General features: G+C 38.4%; 1 protein-coding gene across 4 annotated transcripts in view; it reads right to left on the minus strand.

Moving 5' to 3' along the window:
- Nucleotides 1–23,690, minus strand: part of Ano6 (anoctamin 6) — a 191,987-nt gene that overhangs the window by 146,874 nt on the left and 21,423 nt on the right. For 2 of the 4 annotated variants that reach the window (XM_071609945.1, XM_071609944.1), the window contains one exon: nt 3,845–3,907. The exons of the other annotated variants lie outside the window; for them this stretch is intronic. In XM_071609945.1, coding sequence (XP_071466046.1) covers nt 3,845–3,907 — 63 coding nt within the window. The remainder of the gene's footprint in view (nt 1–3,844; nt 3,908–23,690) is intronic. 4 annotated transcript variants of the gene reach the window in all.

The following is a 23,690-nucleotide window of genomic DNA, read 5'->3' on the forward strand; positions in this document are numbered from 1 at the left end:
TACTCAGCATTAAAAGAGAATAAAATCATGGCATCTGCAGGTAAATGGATGAAGCTGGAGAAGATAATGCTAAGTGAAGTTAGCCAATCCCAAAAAAACAATGTTTTCTCTGATATAAGGAGGCTGACTCATAGTGGGGTAGGGAGGGGGAGCATGGGAGAAATAGATGAATTCTAGATAGGGAAGAGGGGTTGGAGGGAAACAGAAGAGGCAGGGGATTAGCAAGGATGGTGGAATGTGATGGACATCATTATCCAAAGTACATGTATGAAGACACACATTGGGTGTCAACATACTTTATATAAAGAGATATGAAAAATTGTGGTACATTTGTGTAATAAGAATTGTAATGCATTCTGCTGTCATTTTTTTTAATCAATAAAAAAATGATGTGACCACAAAAGTTACAGCAGTTTCAGGGCTCAAATTTAGGTGTAGGAGCAAGGATTAGGAAAACCTGGATTTGGGATAGAAGCTAATGAAGAGAATATGAGAGGTGAGAGGCACGGATCAATGTGGCTCCAGGTTTGGGATATGAACAAGTAAGTGGACACAATGTTGGGATAAACAATAGAACAAGTTGAGGTTCAGAAAACAAGCCAAGAATTTGTTTTAAAACATGTAAAGTTTGGGAAGTGAATCAAATAACCAAGTGAAGAGGTGAGCAGGCAGGTGCAAAGCAAGGTGGAGGTATGAAGTAGAAATAGGTAGGCGGAAGTTGTCACCAGACAGATGGTATGCAAGGCTCAGGATGACCAGGATCCCCTAAGGAACAAGTTGAGATGGGGAAGAGGCCAGTGACCTAAGTCCTGGGCACTCCAAAATTTAGAAGCCAGAAGAAGAAAATAAACTAGAAAGCAAGTGAGTTTTGAGCAAAAACTCAAGATGAAGTTGCATCGTGGAGCCAGGGAAAGAAACCCAGGAAGGAACCATGCCCAGAGCTACTGAGATAAGCATGAGTTCCATGGGAAAGTGCCAGGAGCCTGTGTGACTCATGACAAACGAAAGTGCTCTGCCATATCGTCCCTCACACATAAGTGCACTTAGACTACTTAATGATCTGAGCAGCGGCTCTGTTCATTAGCACCATGGCTCGGCTTCAAAGGTGCCTGGTCCCTGGGCATCCTCCTGCAACACGAAAGGCTCGAATGGGCAGGCTTTGCAAATGGGAAGTGATTAGCACTTGCAGCAAAGAGAACCAGGTTTGTGAGGGCAGGACAGAACCACTCTAGAGGCTTCTACTTTTTTTTTAACCCAGAGCCTGAGAGAAGAAAATGAATAGCAATTGAGTCATTATTGTTCATGTTTCACTCATGAGGAAACTGAGGCACCAAGAGGTTATGTGACTCACCCAAGACCATACAGCAAGTGAATGAAAGCACCAAGATCCTCAAACCCAGGAATCTCATGGAAAAGAGCAAATTACTGACCATTTTGCTTTGCTGCCTTTCCCAAACCAAATGCATAGTATTAGTGTCAGATCACAAAATTCTATGACAAGCTGACTTTTTAACCAAAAATGGCCATTCTTCCTTCCCTTTTAAAATATTTGATTGTCAAATAAAGACTGAATATATTCAAGGTATGTTATGTGACTTCATTATACACAGTGTAATGATTAACACATCCGTCACCACTCATCCTATATCTTAGATCCCCAGAACTTACTCACCTGTAACTTAAATGTTACATCCTTTGACCATATCTCTTTGTTTTCCTTCCTCCTAATCCCTGGAAACCATTATTCTACTTTTTACTTCTCTGAGTTTGACTTTTTTAGATTCCATGCATAAGTGAGATCATGCAGTATCGGTCATTGTCTGGTTTATTTAACATAATATCTTCTAGATTTGTCCATCCTGTCAAAATTGGCAGGATTTCCTTCTTTTTATGGGTGAATAAAAAACTAAGTGCCACAATTTCTTTCTTCATTCATCATTAATGGACACATATTGTTTCCATATTTTTTCTATTGTGAATAATTCTGCAATGAACATAGGGGTAAAGATACCTCTTCAATATCTTGATTTCATTTCCTTTGGATATACAGCCAGAAATGGGGTTGCTAGATCATATAGTCTTACTTTTAGCATATATATATTTTTTAGGAACCTCCATACTGTTTTCCATAATGGCTGGACAATTTATATTCCCACCACCGGTGTACAAGCTTTCCTTTTCCTCCACACCCTACCAACACTTGTTACCTCTTATCAACTTAGTGATATGAACACTAAGAGAAGCTAAAAGCCAGTCCTTTCACCAGCATGATAAAGGCAATAAAATCTCTTTTGGAGACTTCTCCACTCTCATGCCATAGAGGCCAAAGAGACAAGAACACTGGTTCTGTTTCTTGGTAAACAGGTGCATACACATCTAGTCACTTGAAAAAAACTGATGTCAAAAAGTCCTAACTCGCAGGGCAGTTATAAAGATTTGATGGCACAATATAAATAGAAGCACTGAACACAAGCCCTGCATACTTAATACACCCTTCTTTCCCTTCTCTTTTAGAATGTCCTGCTGAGCCTTGGAAGTTAGAATAATAGAAGGGGTTACTCATCAATAGCTTTTTTGGTTTGTTCAAGTTTTCATCCAGAAAGGAGAAAAAACAAAGTCTGGAAGGAGGTGGTTCTTCAAAATTTCATGTGTTATTTTTAAAACGTAACAAAAATTTTGTATATTTACAGAATAATAAGAATTGTTTAATATAAAAGGTTTTACATTTACCTCCAACTAAATTACTTTGCTTTTTCCTGAAATTTTTAGAAATATTTTTCCCAACATATGGTGGCTTCATTTCCACACTGCCACTTACCTGGGATATGACAACACTTAACAATGCATGAACTTGTGAGGTCTTACTAAGGTTGAAAAGTGGTTTCATACATTTTGGCCATTATTCTCTCATGTCTACAACATCTTAACATCTTGGGAGTTACTACACAACAGCCCAGTCTGCAGTCTTGGTTCCAAAAAAATTTAAACTATGAGTTTTCCATCCAAAAAAACCATTACTTTCTATCACACCTATATGGAGCCTCCTGACCACCTGTATGCCAAAGAAACATAATCTGCAATCTTGCTTCCCAAGATGAATGTGTTACAGTTAGAAGAGTAACATAAATGCTACAAATATGGAAATGTTTTTCCAGTAAAAAACATTGATCAAGAATGATTCTAAGTGAAATGGAATGACAGAAGTAAATAGACTGATTATTTTATCATTTGAAAAGACTTGACTGTATTAATTCAAAGAAGCCAAAGCCCTACTACAGAATATGGCTGCTCACAATGTATTTAGTATAATTAGGAAGATAATTTAGCCCTTAAAACATATTTTAATGAACTAGCATTATTTTCATCAGACAGTGTTTGTCTTCAGGTAGTGCCATGTTCTCCCTTTCATTATGTGAACATATTTATGTTTTTCAAAGATCCCTAGATGCTGTAAGCACCTTGAGCAACATGTGAAGTCACTGGAATCTTATTTTCATTATTTTGTCATCAAAATCTCTTTACCAAACATTTTTTTTTTTTTTTTTTTTTACCAAAACTCTCTCTATAAAGGCAGGATGGGAAGTGCATGTTTATGGATCCTGACATACAGCAGGCCACAGACAAGTAGGAAATAAATTTTTCTTTCAGATGCTAGCATACACCAATTAATTATTTTTAGCATGTCATGTGGACTAACCAATGAACTAAAAGTTAGAGTTTTAACAAAGATTTTTTGGGACCCTAATACACACCAGCTAGTTGCAGACAGACAAGAAAAACTGGGCCTATCCTCCCAAAAAGGTAAGTAAAGGTGCTGTTCAAACACAAAACAAATGATTCTTACCCTGGCTGGATGGGAGGAGCTTATGAGGAGTCAGAAAGGGCCTCTTGGAGGCAGGATCATCACCTGAAGGATGAGGAGGCATCAATAAATACAATAGACAAACATAAGGGATGGTGTTAGGCAGCAGAAAGATCAGTAGGAGGCATCAGACCGGAGTCCCAGGACTGCCTCTACAACAAGTAGGGTCTGACCTGGACCATGCCACCCGACCTTTCTAGGTCTCCTTTTTCCTTATGTATGACATGGAATGGTTAGATCAGTCAGTGGCATCACAACTTTGGGAGCTTTGTAAAAGTACTATCTTTTCCAGAAATGTGGTTTTAATTGGTGGATATCGGTGTTGTTTTTTTTTTAATATATTTTTTTAGTTGTAGATGAACATGATATCTTTATTTATTTTTATATGGTGCTGAAGATCAAACCCAGTGCCTCACATTTGGGAGGCAAGCACTGCACCACTGAGCAGTAAGTGTTCCTTTTAAAGCCTCTCCAGATAGAGGCAGAAGGATTGCAAAATCAAGGCCAGCCTTGGACAACTTGGCAAGACCCCGTCTCAAAAGAGTTGGATATATAACTCAGAGGTAGAGTGCCCCTAGGTTCAATACCCAGTGCTAAAAAACCAAACAAACAGGATCTGCAGATGATACCAATCTGCAGCCAGGGCTGAGAATCATTGGATGAGATGATCTCTCAAGTCCCTGATATCTTAGGTCTATGGTTCTCTATCCTTGGTGCACAATAACATCCTCTGGGGAATTTGAAAGAGCCTAGCGTAAACTGCATTCCACACAATAAAACCAGAAGAATTTCCGGGGGTAGGGCTAAAGCATCTATAATATTAAAAGTTCCCAGGCTGATTCAAAGCTGCACCCAATGTTGACAATCACTATTCCAGATACTGTTAAAACTTCAGTTTCCTATTACAGACAATGAAGGATGGAAAAAGAAAAGCTTGTAAGTTTCTCCCTCATTATTCCTGTGTCAAGTTAAAAAGAGAACTGAATGCCAGTGGCCAATGTTGAATTTTAAATGGGATTAACAACACAGTAGGTTGATTTTGGATGTGTGCACCATTCATGTTGATGCATGACAGGTCGCAAATGTCCATCCAAAATGCTCTCAACTCTAAATTTAAAAGTCAGTGGAATACTTCCATAAAATGACTCCATGGTGTGTTCTGTGCACTACTTAGTTAGAATTTGATTTGCATGGTTGACTGTAATATGAACATTACATTCCTTACCCCGGAGGTTACTTAAATCCACTTATTAGGCAATGGCGAACTAAACAAACAGTAATTAGAAACTCTGCAGACTACCTTTTAAATCTGTTGCTAAATTATATTTTTCCTGCACCAAAGCCCATACACACAGCATGTCCACAAGCATCACAAAACCAAAGCCCAAGAAATATTTACGTTAATAAGGGCATAAGCTACCTCTGGGCCTTCACACACTTCCCTGGAATTCTGCAGGGAAATAAGCACTGCCTTAGAAGAGGACCATTCATTACTGGTATTTCTCACATCTGGGTAAATAAAGTACTGCCCACATGTGGTTAGAAATCCCAGGTGAAAATGAATTCTCCACGGGCCTGGAAATGAAGAACACCGCTGATAGACTGCCTCATTTCCTGAAATGAGTCAGAAATGAAACTAATTCTTCAGAAAAAGAACATCTGCACTGTGGCACAGCTTATAGAATAATACCAGATGATACCTGTGGCTAAGAGGCTGGGCCTGGGGAAGAAGAAGGACTTGGAAGGGGACTGAAGCTATGAACCACACTTAATTTCACAGCAGCATGGTTAGCTTGGAGGGTCTGCAAATCCAATGAGCGGGGAAGGCATCCTGGTCTCCATTGTAAATCTTGATTAGCAGGACCACTGCTCACATTCCATTAGAGAGCTGGCCCCTGGCCAAAGGGAAGCAGCAGCCAGAAAGGATTCATGTGCCCTCGTGGACATGGAGACAGCAATTCTTACAAGAAAAACTATTTTACTTAACTAAAAATAGGCTATATCTGTTAATTATTCAGACAGACCCTTCTTCCTGAGCAGGACTACGGAGTAGAGATGACCTCATGCCACCAAGGAAAGACCCTTTCTTCATAAGGCACGGGGAGGGAAGGAATAGGCATATGGTCAGATACTAGGGGTATCAGACTGAAATACCTTTCACAATTCTAGTAAAGACCAAAAAAGAGGAGGCTGGAAAACAGACCATTTTCACCTAAATCAGAGGATGGTTGATTTTATTAGGTGGCTTATCACTATTCTTTCCATCTTGGGTTTTTAAAAGGAATTCAACTGCACTGTTTGTAGTGGCACAGAGGGGTGAACACAGAAACAACCTAAATGCCCACTAATAGTGACTAGTTGATTTAGAATCTGATGCATACATGATGGATAGTATGCAGCCCTCTATAACACCAGTGTACAAAGACAGAGCTGTATTTCTATGATACATTAACACATGGGGAAAAAAGAAATCACACCTGGCTTCTGAATAATACACATTTCTGTAAATCTTTTTAAAGAAGTTGCCCAGTGTTGGAGAGGGTTAGGAGAAAGTATTATTTTTCCTTTAAAACCTTTCAATACAGTTTGAATTATCTTTTCATGTACCTGGCTCCTCCCCTTTATAATAATAGACATTAACTTATTAGAGGGCTATTTTTAGTTTCTTCTGTATACTAGTCTCTTCATATATAATTTAAAGCAAATCAATGCTATTTTAAATAGGTGTTATGGAATTATGCCTCCCCAAAATTCATGTTGCAGTCCTGCCTGTCCCTCTGGATGTGACTGTATTTGAAGACAGGGCCTTGGAAGTGATGATTAAGTTAAAATAAGGCTATTGAGGTGGGGCCTGATCCAATCAGATTGGTTGGTGTCTTCATAAAAGGAGGAAACTGGACCATGGAAAGGGACACTGAGGGCATAGGCACCCTGAGGAAAGACCAGGTGGGGACACAGAGGAAATAGCTACCTGCAAGCGCAGGAGGTGCCTCAGAAGAGACCAAATGTACTGATACCTTGACCTTGGCCTTCCAGCCTCCAAGAGGCACCAAGAGGTTACGTGACTCACCCGAGACCACACAGCAAACAGCTGTTGTTTAATGGCCCTGTCTATGATATTCTGTTATGGCAGTCCCAGAAAACTAATGCAATGGATAAGTAACTGTAACAGCGGTCCACTTTATGCTTTGGAGATAACCCTTGCTGCTCTGTCACTACAACTTATTTTTTAAATGGACATGTGTCTTTCTCTTCCTCTCTCCCTGCTCTTCCTCCCTAATCTCTCCCCCTCCCTAATCTCAGGGGAAACAGGATTACCTTTCTTCCCCATCCTAGGCAGATTTGTCTGTCCTTGAGTACACACTCACCATGGGCATCATATAATCCAGACTTTGGGGATAGTAACAGAAGACCTCAGAAATGACTCCCAAATTAACAAGTAAATTACAACTCCAGACAGAGAACACATGGAATGTAACCTTTGAGTACCTCTTTAAAAGCCCCCAATTCCTGTGATTCTGATGGGCAGAATCACAGCCTTTTGGACAGGAGTCCCCTGCATTTCTTCTCGGCTAGCAAAGTAATAAACCTTCTTCTTCCTTTATCTCAAAACCGTGCCCTCGTTATTAGATTGACATGGGGGACAATGACCGAGCTTTCGGGAACACAACTACACAAACGCAATTCAACTAACACCATGTAGAGACAAGCACTCCTAAAATTCTTTAGGGAGTCAAAAACCCACTCTGACAGTCACAGTGCTGCTGGTCCCATTTGGCAGGGGAAGAAATTGGGGCTCATGGTGCTTTGACTTAATCAGGTTCACTTATTAACACAACCAGAGTCAGGACTGCAACAAATTTCTATTTCCAATTTTCTATTCCTCATTCAGGACTGTTTCTACACGTGCCACTTGTCTTTTATGGCATTTTAAATAAATCCCACTATTCAAAGGACCAGAGCCTGAGTCACTTATTGGTGACTTTTTAAGGTTTTGCTTATTTTCAAAAGGCTTTTGTCTGTGCTGATAACTAATGAAAAAGAAGATGTCAGAGTAATATTAATTTTAAAATGTAATATTAATTTTAAAAAGATGACGACTTCCCACCAGGGTTAAAAAAAAATATCTAGAAAACAACTGATACATCATGTTTGTATGTCAATCTAATTTTTTAGACTTTAATATATGTGGTCTCAGACCACAATGCAATATATTAGAAGAGATATGGTAATCCAAGGCTTAAATTTATTTATGTAATTTTATGAAATTCTTACAAATTAGTCAATCTTTTCTTTAAAAACAGGAGTTCAGAGAGCTCAGACTTTGCTGGTAGTCTTTAAACTATGAAAATAATCTATAAACTTATAGTCTTTACCCTATAAATGACCTTTAAATGTTTTAAGATCCAGTCACCTTAAAGATCAAAACCTGAAAGTTAGTATTTGTTACAATCCATCCAAGATGCAGGCATTCAGAGAAAAGTAGGATCACTTTTGCCTTGCTTGAAGGAAAAGTTTTGCTGAGAGCATGGGGTCCAAGCTAATCTGGAATTAGATACAGGAAGTTTAAGTGGTTTTATGTTCAGGTTTGTCTTATCACTTTACAAATTTTCTGAAGGCAAGAACTGTATTCCTAAAATACTAACAGGGTACCTGACAAATAGTGAGCATCTGTCAATGCCAGGACAGGGGAAGCCGGTGGGAAAAAAACACACAGTATGTTCACCTGAGGGTAAGTCTGTACTACGGGTTCTTGTAAGGAATTTGTATAAGATTAACGTTCTATAGGTTGGCCCTGATTTCTTTAAAGTCTGGGCTTTATCCCTACGCATTTCAGAGTCCAAGAAGGTGTTTCTGGAGGAGAATATTACTAGGGTGCAGAATGAACTAGAGGTGACAGGAAAATGACAAAAAAATTGAGGTTATCAGAAGGCTAACTGAACATTCATTTGAAGAAAGCTTACTAATCTGTAAAATGGGCATCATACTACCCATCTTCATAGGGCTATTGTGAATATTAAATGGGATAAGGAAGGCCAAATACATAACATGAAGCCTAACAGTAAGCACTTAAGAAAATGTCTTGCTCTTATTATCACTTGTTATTATTCCACACTGCAAGATATAGAAAACAAGTGTGCAATACAGAGCCATGGTCTATGTCCCCTCAAGGCCTCCTCAAGTCCATTAAACAGAGAATAGCAATGACGCCTGTCTTTTTAGACGAGTGAAGTGTGCTGTATTTATTCATTAGTTCTCCAGAACTTAATGCATTATTATACCAAATCCAAGACAGGATGAAGAGATGCCTCAAATTATCTTTAAAAAATCAAGGTACTCCAAAATCAATTTTAAGTTGCTTTTATATAAAACTAACTATACCATCTAATGCAAATCAGTTTTGAAATACTAAATTACTTGACTCAGCTATAAATTCAGGATAACCATTTTCATAATGAAAATGCCAATGCCTTTTTAATTAAGAATGGAATTGCAAACATAAGAGAAATGAGGAATCATTCCTTTCACTTTGAATGAAAAGGCCCAATAACACTGAATTGTATTGAGATTTTGATTACCAGGAATCGTTGAGAATCTAAGCTACAGGATTTTCCAATTGCATAACAATCACTCAGTACTGGGGCTCTCAGCCTCAGACCAAATTTGGTGCCAAAAGAACTGAAGTTCTTTTTCCTGATTTTTTTTTTTTTTTTTTTTTAAATCAAGGGGTCTATGGTCCTAGGTTTGGTGTCACTCTGTGGCTAGGAAGTGCATTGAAAGAACAGCACTCTGACACCAAGCAATGCTAACCATTTTTTGTAAATGTGACCTCAGAAGGAAATTTTACTATACATTTTTAAAGTATATATAAATTAACACAAATGTACACATGTGTATTCAAGGAAACGCTTTACAAAGTATTATCTATTATCCATTGTGAAATTAATAAATCAGAGGTCTGTGTTGATATTCTGCTCTCAATGTTAATGATCTATTTAAGAACCATTTAATCTTTGGTTCAAGACCAGGGTCCCACATTTACTATGTCACTGGAGGATTCTTAAAATAAGTACAAAATTCAACAAAATTAACCAAAGGGATTGAATGAGAAAGACATAACAGATTACTTTTTTGCCAGAGTCAACAGAAACTTCCCAGTAAACAAAGAGACCAAGATGAAGAGAGCAGTTGGCAGTCAAACAAATTAGTAGGCTAAGAACAAAGAATAGGGAATGCAAACTCACCAGTATAATTTGCTGACTGCTGATAGACATTAGCCAAGACACATGTGCATTCAACACCAAAAACAAGTAACATCTTAGAAGCAAACAGCAGAGAAGAAAGTTAGAAGTAAAAAGTGGGAAGAAAGGAATTCCTTTAAGGAGAGATAAAGACAACATACAGCAGGTGACAGGATAACTAAGTTTATCTTTGAGAAGTAATGTTAGAGGTGGTTTTGGGTTTTTGCAGTTTTCTGTATTTTCCAAAATTTCTACAATGACTCATATATATAACACTTTCAGTTGGAAAAAGATGCCACACAACAGTAGTCAGTGATAGGAAAGTTTAGTTATCAGCAGGTTAAATCCAGGTCAAAATCATTCACCTATTATACACTTGATGCACAAGGACAGCATACCATTTGTGCTTCCTTTTCCTGGAGAGAGAGTCCCAAGGCATGCCACTTGAGTCAAAATTTTCCCTTTATTATATTGAAACTTCTCTTTTATTTGTGCTATGCCAGAAAGTATACATTTCAGATTAGATGCACCAAAAATATGTTCTGTCCAAGCCAGGAAGCAGTAATTGATAGATGTGTTGGACGTACAAGTGCCCACCTGGATTGCATTCACAGCTGTTTTCAAGATATCTACTCTGCCTCAGCAAACACCAGGTTCATCATATTTGTGATATTTATGGGTAAACTAAAAGCAAGGATTTCCAAGTCACAGACTCAGTTTAATGTCAGACAGACTGATGACTGCCACTTATCATCCATGTCATCATGAGCACTCCTGACCTCAATGTCTTCTCAAACAAATGGGGTTAAGAATAACTATGTCATGAGTCTTAAACAGGATGATATTTGCAAAATCAGAAATGGAGAATCCAGAGTGTTGACAACAGGAATTCAATCCCTATCATTAGCTACCTTCCTTTTCCCTCTTTAGATCAAGTGTTTAATCCAGAAAAGCAACAGTGAAGCGCTAAAAATAACCCACTATCTATAATTAATAAAGTTATCAAGATAGGAGTATGGGAAAATATTCTACACTCTTCTAATTTGTTCCTCAGAAGCCCTCACCATAAGGTTCAAGACAGTTTTCCAATTCTTTGTTCCTCAATGACAGAGGAATCAGAATTTTCTGTGTCCCTAATATGCCTTGAAATTATGAAGTCACTCTTCAATTTGTAGTTCAACATTCCCATTTTAAATCTTGCATTCTTTTTAATATATTTATGGGACCTCAGAGCCCTCTGCAAGTTCCCTCCATGTTCTACTAGCTAGAATCCCTCAGAGCAGAGCTAAGCATAGAGCATATGATCATGCAACCCCTATGTTCAACTTTGAAAAACACAACAGAGTATTATGCTTCTGAAGGTTTCTGGACTCTGGGTGACTGATGGAATGCATGGCATTCCTGAGACAGATCCAAGTGTCACCTACAGGGCCCTCCAGGCCTGCTTAGCAAACTTTAGGCAAACTTTGCCTTGAGATTACCTACTTTGATTAGCAAACTGATAGTATCTCAAGTTGCAACAGATCAACACTGCACTGAGCCTCATCCCACTTTAAAGAGGTCCCCTTTCTTTGCAAAAGATCGACTCCCTGTCCTTGATTTTCCTTGAGTGAGTTACTAAATGAAGGATAGTGGAAATCTTCAGCTGTTTGGGATTTCCTTCATGCAGGTAAATGGTATGAACAGAACTCCACTACCCTCAGGCTGGAAAACACAAGTTTACTCTTTCAGTAAACATGTACATGAGCTCAGTACTAAGTACTTCAAGAGTAAGCCACTCCTGCCTTATGGAAGGAAAAATATAAACAATCAGTCACAGTGCAATAAGTTCTAGAACACGGGTATACAGAGGGTTATTCGGGCTGCACACAGAGTAGAGGAGGAGGATGCAGAACTTGCCTGGGCAGGATTCTAAGAGCTACGTAATTCACACATCTCTTTACCCGCTGCGGGGGAATGAATGAGCTGACCTACAGAGTCTCTGGAGGCTTAAAGCTTTTGCAGTCTTTTAATGAAGTCTATTTAATATCATTGCCATTGAACCTTGGTTACTGTACTTGCTTTCCTGTTCTCTTCACATAGTCACCTCCTCAGTTTATTTTCAGAATAAAACATATGGTGCTTCCATCCTCTCTCCAGTCTTTCAACCTCATAATGTTTCCTGCCCTGGAGAGCTGCTTTCACTACCAGCGAAAGAACACGATAATGGCTTCATTGGAGCAAATAAAGAGGCAGAAATGAGCCTGCTTGCTGAAAGGAACTGGAAAAGGGTGTATGGAGCCATTATCAGAAGCCCCATTGTGACCAGGCCCTTGGTGGCTCCAGCTGGTGAGTTCCTGCCCAGCAGTTGCCCAGGTTCATCCCTGCCAATCACAGCTGGAAACAGTTTATCTTTAAATCATTTTCTGCCCCCTGCTCCTGGCCTCACCCATTTCTAGTGGCTTACTTGTCAAACAGTGGTTCTTAATCTTTCCTAGATCATGCCATCTTTGGCAAAATCTGGTGAAATCCAAGGACCCTCTCCCCAGAAAAATTCTCAAAAGCACAAAACACAACTTCTGGGAACAACAACAACAAAAACCTAAACCCATGCACAACATGCACAAATACCAAGAGGGGACAATACTGTTCAGCTCAAATATTTTTGATCTTCTACCATGTGCCAAGCAACCAGGAAATCCCACCTCAAATTCAGCTCCTCCTCATCCCGAATGTCACACCTCTCTCCTAGACCCTGCCTTTGTTCCTTGGAAGGCCTCTGCAGGGAGCACTTGTACCCCAGTTATCTGCCCAGGAAACAGCTATCCAGTAGTTCAAGCATCACCTCTTGAAGGAAAATCATGAAAACATTGTATCTATCCCCCAACTCCCAAAACAAACTGATTGCTTCCTTCCTTCTGCCCCACGGCACTCCGTAGGTGCCTGTAGTAGAGGTCCTACAACATTCATCACTCCCATGTAGTTACAAGCCTTTCTCCTTCAGTTAAACTACACACAACCAGAAGGGCATAAGCTGTAACTTAATTATCTTTTATATCCAACTTCTAGTAAAGTCTCCATCCTGGGGAAAAAAAAACATTTTATTGGAGGAAACAGACACAAATCAGATACTTTTTTTTTTTAATATTCATTTTTCAGTTCTCGGTGGACACAACATCTTTGTTTGTATGTGGTGCTGAGGATCAAACCTCGGGCCGCACGCATGCCAAGCGAGCGCACTACCGCTTGAGCCACATCCCCAGCCCCACAAATCAGATACGTTTAATATAGGCATCCTGATGCTTAACCTGATGGAATGAGCACTTACAATAAATCTAGGAGTGATAGTAAATCAGACAAAAGTGAGGTAGACAGTCCAGGGGACAGCAAGACAGTCTGTGCAGGGAATTCAGTACTTCAGGCTTTGTAGTGATCAAAAGATAGGCAGAGAGAAAGTATAAGGGATGAAGAGAGAGAACTAAAGAGGGATGAGGTGAAAGGGGGCAATGAGTAGGGTGCAGTGGAACTTGGATTTATTCCACAGAGGTGAGAAGTTCCTGATTTCACCCCACTTTTTCACTTAGAAAGGTACCAAATGATTATGGTAGAAAATGAAAATACAAACAAAAAAACAAAACCCCAAATATGTAACCTCATCCTATGGAGACAAACACTGTTAATCTTTTTGATCTTTATGTTATTTAACCATGATCATGGTTGTGCTTTGATTTTGTTAAAATGTATTAAGCCTTTACAAGGCTAGATACTGTGCTGAATAAACTATATGCCTTAAATAATTTAATCCTCAAAATGATTCTTAATAATTCCCAGTTATTTATTGTAGTTCATTTTTAAGAAGAGGACATAGTGAAGCAGGGAGGGAGACCAACTATCCAATACCACACAGCTAATAAGTAGCAGAGAAGAGATTTCACTTTAGAAGAAGCTTCAAAACTTCTGGGATTTATTTATTTATTTATTTATTTTTGCTTTTTGTTTTTTATCTTGGTTCTTCTCACTTGCTTAATTTGTAAGATATATGAATCAGTTTTTCCAATATTCTCTGAAAAATATCTTTGGGATCTTGACTAGCAGTAGAATAATCCTGGAAAAATGGACTTTACTATGTTGTCTTCTCATAGAAGAGCACAGAAAACCCATGGCATTTATTTCGGTTTTCCCACAGTCCTGGCAATGTTTATAGTTTTCCTCATTGAAGGCCTGTAAATTTAGGAGGGTGAAACATGCAGAAACATGCTTTGGACAGAAAAATCTAGTGACAGTATGGAGGAGGATAGATCTGAGAAGACTGGAAGGAGGAAATGCAAACTAAGAAGTGGTCACAGATAATGCAAGACACAAAACCCTAGAGCCCTGGCAGAGACAGCTGGGAGGACAGGAGAATGACTCAGAAAACAGAGGGCAGAATTTAGAGGATGTGGTGTCAGCTGATGTGGGGCAAAAAGAGGAAGCAGTGTGGCATGAGGAGGAGAGGAAGTAGGGGAGTCTGGGTGAAGAGTGGATGCCTTCAGGCAAAGAAAAATGGAAGGGATACATTTTCCAGTGTTCCTGAGGGAGAGGGATAATGATGTCAGCTGTGAACATTAAATTATGGAACACATTCCAGAAGCATACTTTCTACCAGGTGCCTTCCTAAGTACTGGGGATCAGGGCAAACCAGAAGTCACAGGACAGGTGGAATGGGGTAAGAGTAAAATGGAGGTGAAGGTTCTAAGTTCCAGGAACAGGGCAGAACTGATGAACTGCAAGTGTGAATGAGATCGTCCCAGGAAAACAGGCACAGTAGAGGGAGAAGAGGACCAAGGTTAGCACTTAAATTAAAAATGTTTTAAAGTTGGGCACAGTGGTGCAGGCCTGTAATCCTAGTGGCTCAGGAAGCTGAGGCAGGAGAATCACAAGTTCAAAGCCAGCCTCAGTAACTTAGTGATGCCCTAAGCAACTCAGCAAGACTGTCTCAAAATTTTTTTAAAAAAATTAAAAAGGCTAAAAGATATGGTTCAGTGGTTAAGCACCCCTGAATTCAGTCCCTGATACTAAAAAGAAAGTGTTTTAAATGGAGCAGAGGAAGCAGAAGAGCCAAGAGAAACCAGATCTCAAAGGCCAAGAGAAGAGAAGGACTTGAGCCCAGACTGCCCTTGGACCTCTCAGAAAGAATGATTTCCTTTTTATAATTCGGAGGTCACTCGACCAATTTTAAACATTAAACAAAATCACATAAAAAGTTCATGATGAGGGTAAGAATTTACATCTCCTGGCTGTCTCTCAGAGCTTTATCCACCGGCCATGTGGAGTTGATGATTAATATTCAATAGGAAGTAAATTTATAATCATGTGCCTGACATTCAAATGTGAAAAGAAATGTTTTCTGCTCAGTACACCAATACATTAACATATCTCTAATCTAAAATACATTTATGCATAATTTTATACATTTTATAAATTTCCTGGCAAGAATGACAATAGAACAATATATTTTCACTGCTATATGAAACAAAAAAGAGGAAAGAATGGTTCAGTTAATCAAGGAATTTAATAAGCTTTATAATAAATATCAAACAGTCATTACTTGGGCTATATAAAGGGTGGATGAGGTCAAAAGATGATTATACTAGTAAGAGTTTGTACCCATATTTATTCTCTGTCAGTTACTTACATTTGCATAAGTTTCCTCTATTCATGAATTTTTTTGACTACATTAGGATGCAAGAAATCAAATTTGTTTCTTCTGATTTATATATGGGCAGTAATAATAACATTTTGTAATGATTAATAGGAATAACAATCAAATAAATGCCTTTCTTGGGTACCAATGCAATGACAGACAGACAGATATGGAAATAAATTATCTGAACTGCCTTAGGTAAATGGGGTTGGGAAAGCTAGGGAAGACCGGAATCTAAAATAATTATTGTGGCAGTGCTTGATGAAGTCAGAGAAAGCAAAACAAGGTGAATTCTTCATCTTTTGTCATCTTTATTCACAGTGTGTATGTGTATGCACATGTGTACACTCAATTTAATGGCAACCTGATTGTAAGAAGAGATGCAGTAACTTCAAGATTATAGTGGGGAAACTTAGGACCAGACGGAGATGCAAGAACCATTCATCTGGGGAGCTGACAGAGTCACAATTTCCCTCTTCATAACTGCTGCCATTACAATATGTGTTCTAGGGCTGGTCCATTAACTATTATGGTAGAAACTAGTGAGGACCAACCAGTTTGGGGTGAATAAAAAGTGTTTTTTCTTAATAAAACAAAAAAGACTTTGAGATGATTCTTCCTAAAGTAAGAAGTCTTTGATTCTCCACTGACTTTAAGAATAATGTCCATGGAGGAATGCCCACTACAACCTCTTCTAGAGATAGTCCTGCTTTTATCAGAGCAAAGAGTTCCAAGGCAGGAGGTGGGCTACTGCAATGGGGGCTCACCTTGTATGAGTATTCAAAGGTGACCAAAATTAAGCACTGCCAACAGGTTAAACAATCAGTACCAGAACAATAAAAGGAGGAAGAAGAGAACGGGAATAAATGAATAAATGATAGGAAACAAGTTGCTATGAAATTAAAAATCCTCATCAGGACTTGAAAATTTATGGTAACAATTTCTTAGGTTTTATAATGCAAAAGATATTTACCTCTGTATCCATAATTGCAATTAAAAAAAAAAAAAACCCAGTTTCTAAGCAGGTACAGTGGTGCACACCTATAATCCCAGCAACTTAGGAAGCTAAGGCAGGAGGATAGCAAGTTAGGGCCAGCCTCAGCAACTGAGCAGGACTCTTTCTCAAAATAAAAATAAAAAGGGTTAGGAATGTAGCTCAGTGGTAAAGTGCACCTGGGATCAATCCCTAGTACCTCAAAACAAAAGTACTAGCTCCTTCTCAGGCTATTACAAAATGAGAGTTTAAAATTTAAACCCAATCTTAAATGTGGTTATTTTCAAATGTGATTATTTCATGGCTGCCGTTCAGATAAAAACATTGAATAAGACAATAGAATCAGGAAATTTTGCTTTTATGCATTTAAATATATCGAGTTTATTTGTTGATAAAAGAACTTAGTCATAGTGCATATTTCTACTTAATTTTCAACTGGTAACTAGGTCTAATTTTTTATATTTGTAATTTTGGAAAATTTTCATGATCCATTTAATCACAGTCTACCTAGTGAAAAAGCTGAATGACACTGTTTTATATTTTCTCCACCAAAATGTAATAAAATTTAATTAGCCAAATTTAAAAACACAACAAAATTACTGAAATGTTATTTTCTAAAAATAAACTTACAATGTGACAAAAAGTTGGGTCTATGGGATTAAGATACAGCTTGGTGCCTAGTATGTGTGAAACTCTGGGGTCCATCCCCAGTACCCACCCATACACACACACACACACACACACACAAAGTTCTGAGAAGTTGTTGCCAGTATCTGTGAAACCTTCAGCAAATTGTGCAGTCCTATGAAGTCCCAATTTCTGGGAGACAACAGAATGTAGTAGTAAAAGGCATGGACTCAATCCAGAGGCTTAGTTCAAGTCCCCATGCCCACTCCTCCATTTTGCTGATTTATAAGCAAGTTATTTATTCTTTCCCTGCCTCAGATTTTAGCCTGTAAAAATGGGATCCTAATAGCACCCACCTACCAAGGTTGTTGTGAGGAGTAAATGAAATGTGCTTAGAAGAGCGCCTGCCACACGGTTGTACTCGCTAATTGAGGACTGGTTTACTATTATATCTTTACCATTATCACCATCAGTATCTCTAAGTATCATCTATTTTACGGGCTTTCTGTGAAACAATTTGGGTCTGATGAATCGGTTGGTAAGAGCTGAGTATGGTTTTGGTAAAATATAAAAGACTACTGCTAGTCAAAAACTGGGGAGAGGTAGTAAGGGGACTGGACTTGGGTCTGATGATGTTGATATTCCCTCTTCTTATGGTGACCCCAAACCCTGGCTTTTTTTTTTTTTTTTTTAGCAAACTCTACCAAGTAGTACAAATAGGACCATAAATAAATAACCTACCACATTTCCCCACAGAACACAACAAAAACAAAGCAGACATATTCAGAGCATCCAGTCTCCTAGTTTTGTGGCCTAGATTCTTTTGTCAGTGATGACTATGTGAAAACAGGACAGGAAAAGTTATCTTCACTGGGCTGATGTTATGGATCTGCAAAGACACAGTTGTCCCTTAGTACCTGAGGAAGACTGGTCCCAGGGCCCAAATCTTTGGGTGCCAAGTTCCATATATAAAATGGTAAAGTGTCTGCCTATAACCTATGTACATCTTCCCATGTACTTTAAATCATCTGTAGATTACTTATAATAACAATATAAGTGAAATGTTAATTGTTGTTATACAGTTGGTTGAATCTGAGGATGTGAAACCTAAAGATCAGAGAATAGACGGCACTAACTCCCTGGGCAATAATCACTAACTACCCATCCTCCTCTTTCCTCCTCTTCTTCTCATATCACCTTCAGGAGATATGGACAACTGTATTACAAATTTGGGTTTCAGAATTTTGGAGAAACCTTGGCTACCCCTCCAAACATAACTCCTAAATCTTTACCTGGTGCTTTTTCCTTTCTCTACTATCTACATCCACCAAACTTCTAACTCATTAGACTGGTAAATTTGCTGAAATTATTATATGGAGAGTTATGAAGAGCTTTTGCAAATCTAAAACATAAACCATACATTCCTAGTCTCGTTATTAGGGTTATTAATATGCAGTCATGGAACTAGCAAGTTGGGAGGTTCTATCTTGCTTATAACCTAGTTCAAACCCCACATTTTACAAAGGAACTATGATCCCAGTGAACACCTATAACCAAAGTCATCTAACATGTTTATATAAGTTCAGTGGAACACCTTAATTATGCATCCTCCTGTTTTGAGGCCTTAAATCTTTATCATAAGAGGTTATTCACTTAAATCAGAATTCTTAGTATCATTTATCTCCCAACTTGTAATCATATGCTGATTTAGGGATCATACTTAAAATTTTTAAATCCTGTGTTTCTTCCATGGACCCCAATTGCACATTTCCTCATTAGTAATGGCATCAACATGACTCTCATAAATTATTCAAAACAATAAATAATTTTATATGATTAAGATTTCTCAATTCTATTTTCTCTGCTCTGCAACTGGATCCATGGCTGGGGGCCTGCAGGGAGGTAAGAAAAGCAAGCTCTGGGCTCCACTGACTTCAGAAGAGAAAGCCTGGTGGGAACACGCATGATCAGGAGACTCATTACGGCTCCACTCCTTTTCCCAAGATATGCTCTTCTTCTAAAAAGATAAACACACTCTCTGACACTCACTAGAGGGATATCTTTCATTAGCACATGTTTAGCAAACTAAGTCAAAAAAGGACCATAAACAAACAGGTAAATAGTCTTCCCTCTCAATTCTGTGGCCTCAACTTCTACATCTCCTACCTAGGTTCAAGTTGGTGGACTCAGCCTGGGAGACCTTCCAGACAGTTTAGTTGGGCCAAACTCAGAGTCAGCAGTTGAAAATACAAAGCGTCTGTGAAAAAAGAGGGGACTCACCAGAGGGATGCAACCCAACCTCAGGATGTGTGTTGTGTAAGGCCAGGGTTCATTCTGATTAGTAGATGCCTATACCATATTGGCTGTGAAATATTTTTTATTCCTCTCAAAATATGCTGACAGACATTAGGTACCGTCATTTATTTTCTCTGTATATTCTCATTTTCTTCCCATGACAATGTGATATTTATGCAATTAAACAAATATGATACTAAATAACCTGAATTATAGAATGTTCCCTGCCCCTGCAAGGGCCTAGATATATGTCTAGCAATAAAACAAGTTTTTTGACAGAACTAAGAAGGCCAGCCTATTTTAAAGACAGACACGATAAGCCCTAAATAGGGCTGTCAGCATCTACCAAGAATAGGCAAGAAAAACTCAGTGGTAATTTTTCTCCTTAAGAAGTCTCAAAAGAAAGAGACTGACACCCAAATGAGCCAGGAACCATGACAATCTCCTACTATCTGAATCTTTCCACAAATCCCCAAGTTGACTTGGAACAAGAGATTAATTTAAGATCAGAGCCTTACTGTAACACACCCCTCAGAGCCTATACATATATCTATCTTTAAGTATGTTGATGACAAAACTAGTGTATATATACAAAATATAATGAAAATAAAATAAAAATTTATAAAACACTGTTCTCCCCACCACTTCCATACTGTTAACTTGGAATCTTTGTGGGGGAGGGAAGCAAGTATTATTTTGGCTTAATAGAAAATAAATTGCTTCAACAATACTACACTTCATGGGCCCCAAGTATCAAAATTCCTTCATAGTGGTAAAAATGAGTATTTAAGGAGAACACTGTCAGCCAGATTTTGGCATGTGCCTCTGCCTAAAACTGAGGGTACCTCACTTCTCAGAATAGTAGCTAATCAAACAAGAGTTGAAAATATTACCTTAGTTTTAAAAATGTTACCTAGACTCCAAAAAAAAAAAAAAAAAAAGATTAAGCTTTTTTGGATATATTTGTGTTTCGTTTTTTCTGAAATATTTGTTTAAATAATTTTTTAAAGACTTTATACCACCACCTATTATACTCAGGATAAATATAGGACTCCAGGGGAGAGGAGTTCAAAGTATTTAACTTCAAAAATTATGGAAATACAATGCATAGAATTGAGCAGCCAGGTTGTATATCATAAATTGCTGTTTCCAACTGTGGGGTGTGGGGGGCGAGGAGAGAGAAATTGATTAACTATGTGCTCTGCCAGGTGAAGCCAGCACTATCATGAGTTTCTTTAAGCCAAAGAAAAGGTAGGGAGAGCCCTGTGCCCTTTGCTCCAAGATAAGTCCATGGAAAGTGCTCTCAAACTGTTTTTTAATATTGCAATATTCTTTATATCAATACAAACTGTTTTTAAAAGCATAAGCAGGAGATGAGGGACCATAAGATAGGTTAAACAAATAAAGGTGTAAAAAAATCAAATGAATAAACTAAATATAATGGGCAAGGAGGGTCGGGTATTAATTTTGGTCATCTCTCTCTCCCATAGGACATAAAAAAAAAAAAAAGTCCTTGAATCCTTGACAAGTGAAAGAGCCAAGTTTAAAACAGCAGTTTATGACAGTTGAACCAGCTTTATCATACACAGTGAATGGGACTATCCCAACTTTAAAGCATGATCATTAACTCCTAGAGACACTTCTCATTAGGTTACAGGGGTTATATCCCCTCCCCCTTGAATCTAGGCAGGTTTGAATCTGGCTTATCCAATAGAATATGATGGAAATGGTGCTTATGACTTGCAAGACTCAGCCTTAAAAAACAATACAGCTTCTGTAGGAACTTGGTGCCACACCCTGAGGTTGCCATGCTGGAGAGGCCTCCTGAAGCACTCTGATGAACAGCCTCCACTCACCCAGCCCTCCAGACATCCCTGGAAAGGTTTCAGAAACACGAAAAAGCTATCTTAGGCCAGATCATCTGCCAGATGCACACCACTCAGCCAAGTTCTGGCTGAATTTCTGTAGAAAATCATGAGAAATGATAAAATGGCTTTTTGCCTTAAACCACCAAGCTCTAGGACAGCTTGCTATGTGGCAATAGAGTATCACAGACTTTGGAAGAAATGCAAAGATCTAATTTAACACTGTTTGCTTTTGAGGCAACAGAGACCCAGACTGGTTAAGTACTGTGTCCAAGATCACTAGTTGTCAGGAGGGTTAAACAAGAACTGGATCTCTAGGCTCTCCACTCTGTTCTTTCAAATAGCTTGCCTTGGTTTCATCACCTTTTCACCATTTCAATTTGTTATTGCACAAACTCAAGAAGTACCAAGGGCATGTTCACAGCAGTTCTATCTTCTTATTTTTAAATGTCAAGGATAATTACAACATACTTCCTTTTTTATACCTTTACGGAAACACTTTCCCTAGGTAAAACTGGGGAAGAATTACCAACTAGAGAGCACACAATAAACCTCTGATCAAAATCTGCATCAGTAATGCAGACTAGTGTTAGCCTCGGAAAGTTCATGTGAAATTTCACTTTCCCTTCCTTTCCACAAGAAATATGTCCAAGTGAACACCACTGTTACTTCAGCTTCCTGGTGACATAGAGCTAATGTTTTACTTCATTAGTTAAGACAATCTATGCCCTTGTAATAGATCTAATAACCTAGTCCTTGAGTTTTATTTCTTCAGCTAGCTAAAATATACATTAAAAGATAACATTGAGCTTCCCAGGGTTGGCCTTTTGTGTGAACATATTCCAGAAAACATTTCAAGTCCTCTTTAGGCTCCACATGAACTTGAAATTGCAGATTCACAACTTGCTCTGTAAGCAGCTTTTCCATTAGATACTTTAGTCTTTTGGATACTATGTTCATTAATTGGTAAAGAAAAGGAAACAATTCCAAAGATACAGAAACAAGTCTGGAAGCTGTTTAAAAAGTACTAGACCAAGATAACAGGTACATGCAGGCAACTAGTGCATTGTGAATAACTAGACATCATAGACCTAGATGAATTATCTAGAGAATCAGATTTCATTCAGATGCAGCTTTTCTCTAGATTTACATGAAATATTATCAAGATTTTTGGAAAAAAAAATCAAGTTTATTGTCTGATATTCTCTTCCTGCCTTAATTAACCTGAATTCCCTATATCCTATCCTGAGCATGAAAAAGAACTCCTTAAATGCCTTAAAATGGGAACATCTTGCCTTACAAATGACTTAGTCCTCAATAAAACACATTGATTTTCAAATGCATGACAGCACGTTCAAGTATAAGATATGCTAAAAAAGATTTTCCAAATTTGCAACCTTCATAAACTTGCAGAATATTTAATAACCTTGATTCAAAAAGGCAGACAGTAACCCAAAGGAATAAATGTTTCAGAAGAATTACTCAAGATGAAATGCTGATTACAACTTAAAAATATTTGTGAATATTTCATGAACATGATACAGTTAAGTAAATGCCCTGTGTGACACACTCTTTCCTGGATAATGGTTTTTTAATCATGGAAGTTGGGGTTCTACTTCTTTGATATGGAAACTGAAGTTTCAGATCAAACTAAGGTACTATATTTATAAGGCATTCTGGTTCCGGGACATTATAGTAGCAGGGACAATGCTCTGCATAAGCCTGTAATCCCAAACCTTTCACAGAAGTTCTATGTGGTGCCTCTGGCAGGTTATGACGACCTTTAGACAACTTAAAAACAAGATAGACTGAGTGACAGGCTACATCACTGGACTGCAATCCTGACTCAGGGAAGCAGCTTCCATTTCTGCAGTGCATTCGTCATCAAGAAGGAAAGCATTACAGACGGCAGCCTTAAAGTGTCTAAGGCTGATCGAATGGGCCCAGATCATACACCCCTGAATTGGAATGAAATTCTAAGACTGACTCTATGGGGACTCATACCTGCTACTCAGTGGCACAACCCTTTGTAAAATGATTTTCGCATTTTGATCATATTTGATCATATTGATCATATTTCTTCTGATCAGCTTATTCCAAATTTTTGTTTTGTTCCCCTAAAAAGCTCACTTTTCATTTTCAT

Source organism: Marmota flaviventris, chromosome 3 (genome assembly GCF_047511675.1).
Source record: "Marmota flaviventris isolate mMarFla1 chromosome 3, mMarFla1.hap1, whole genome shotgun sequence".
Lineage (NCBI taxonomy): Eukaryota > Metazoa > Chordata > Mammalia > Rodentia > Sciuridae > Marmota > Marmota flaviventris.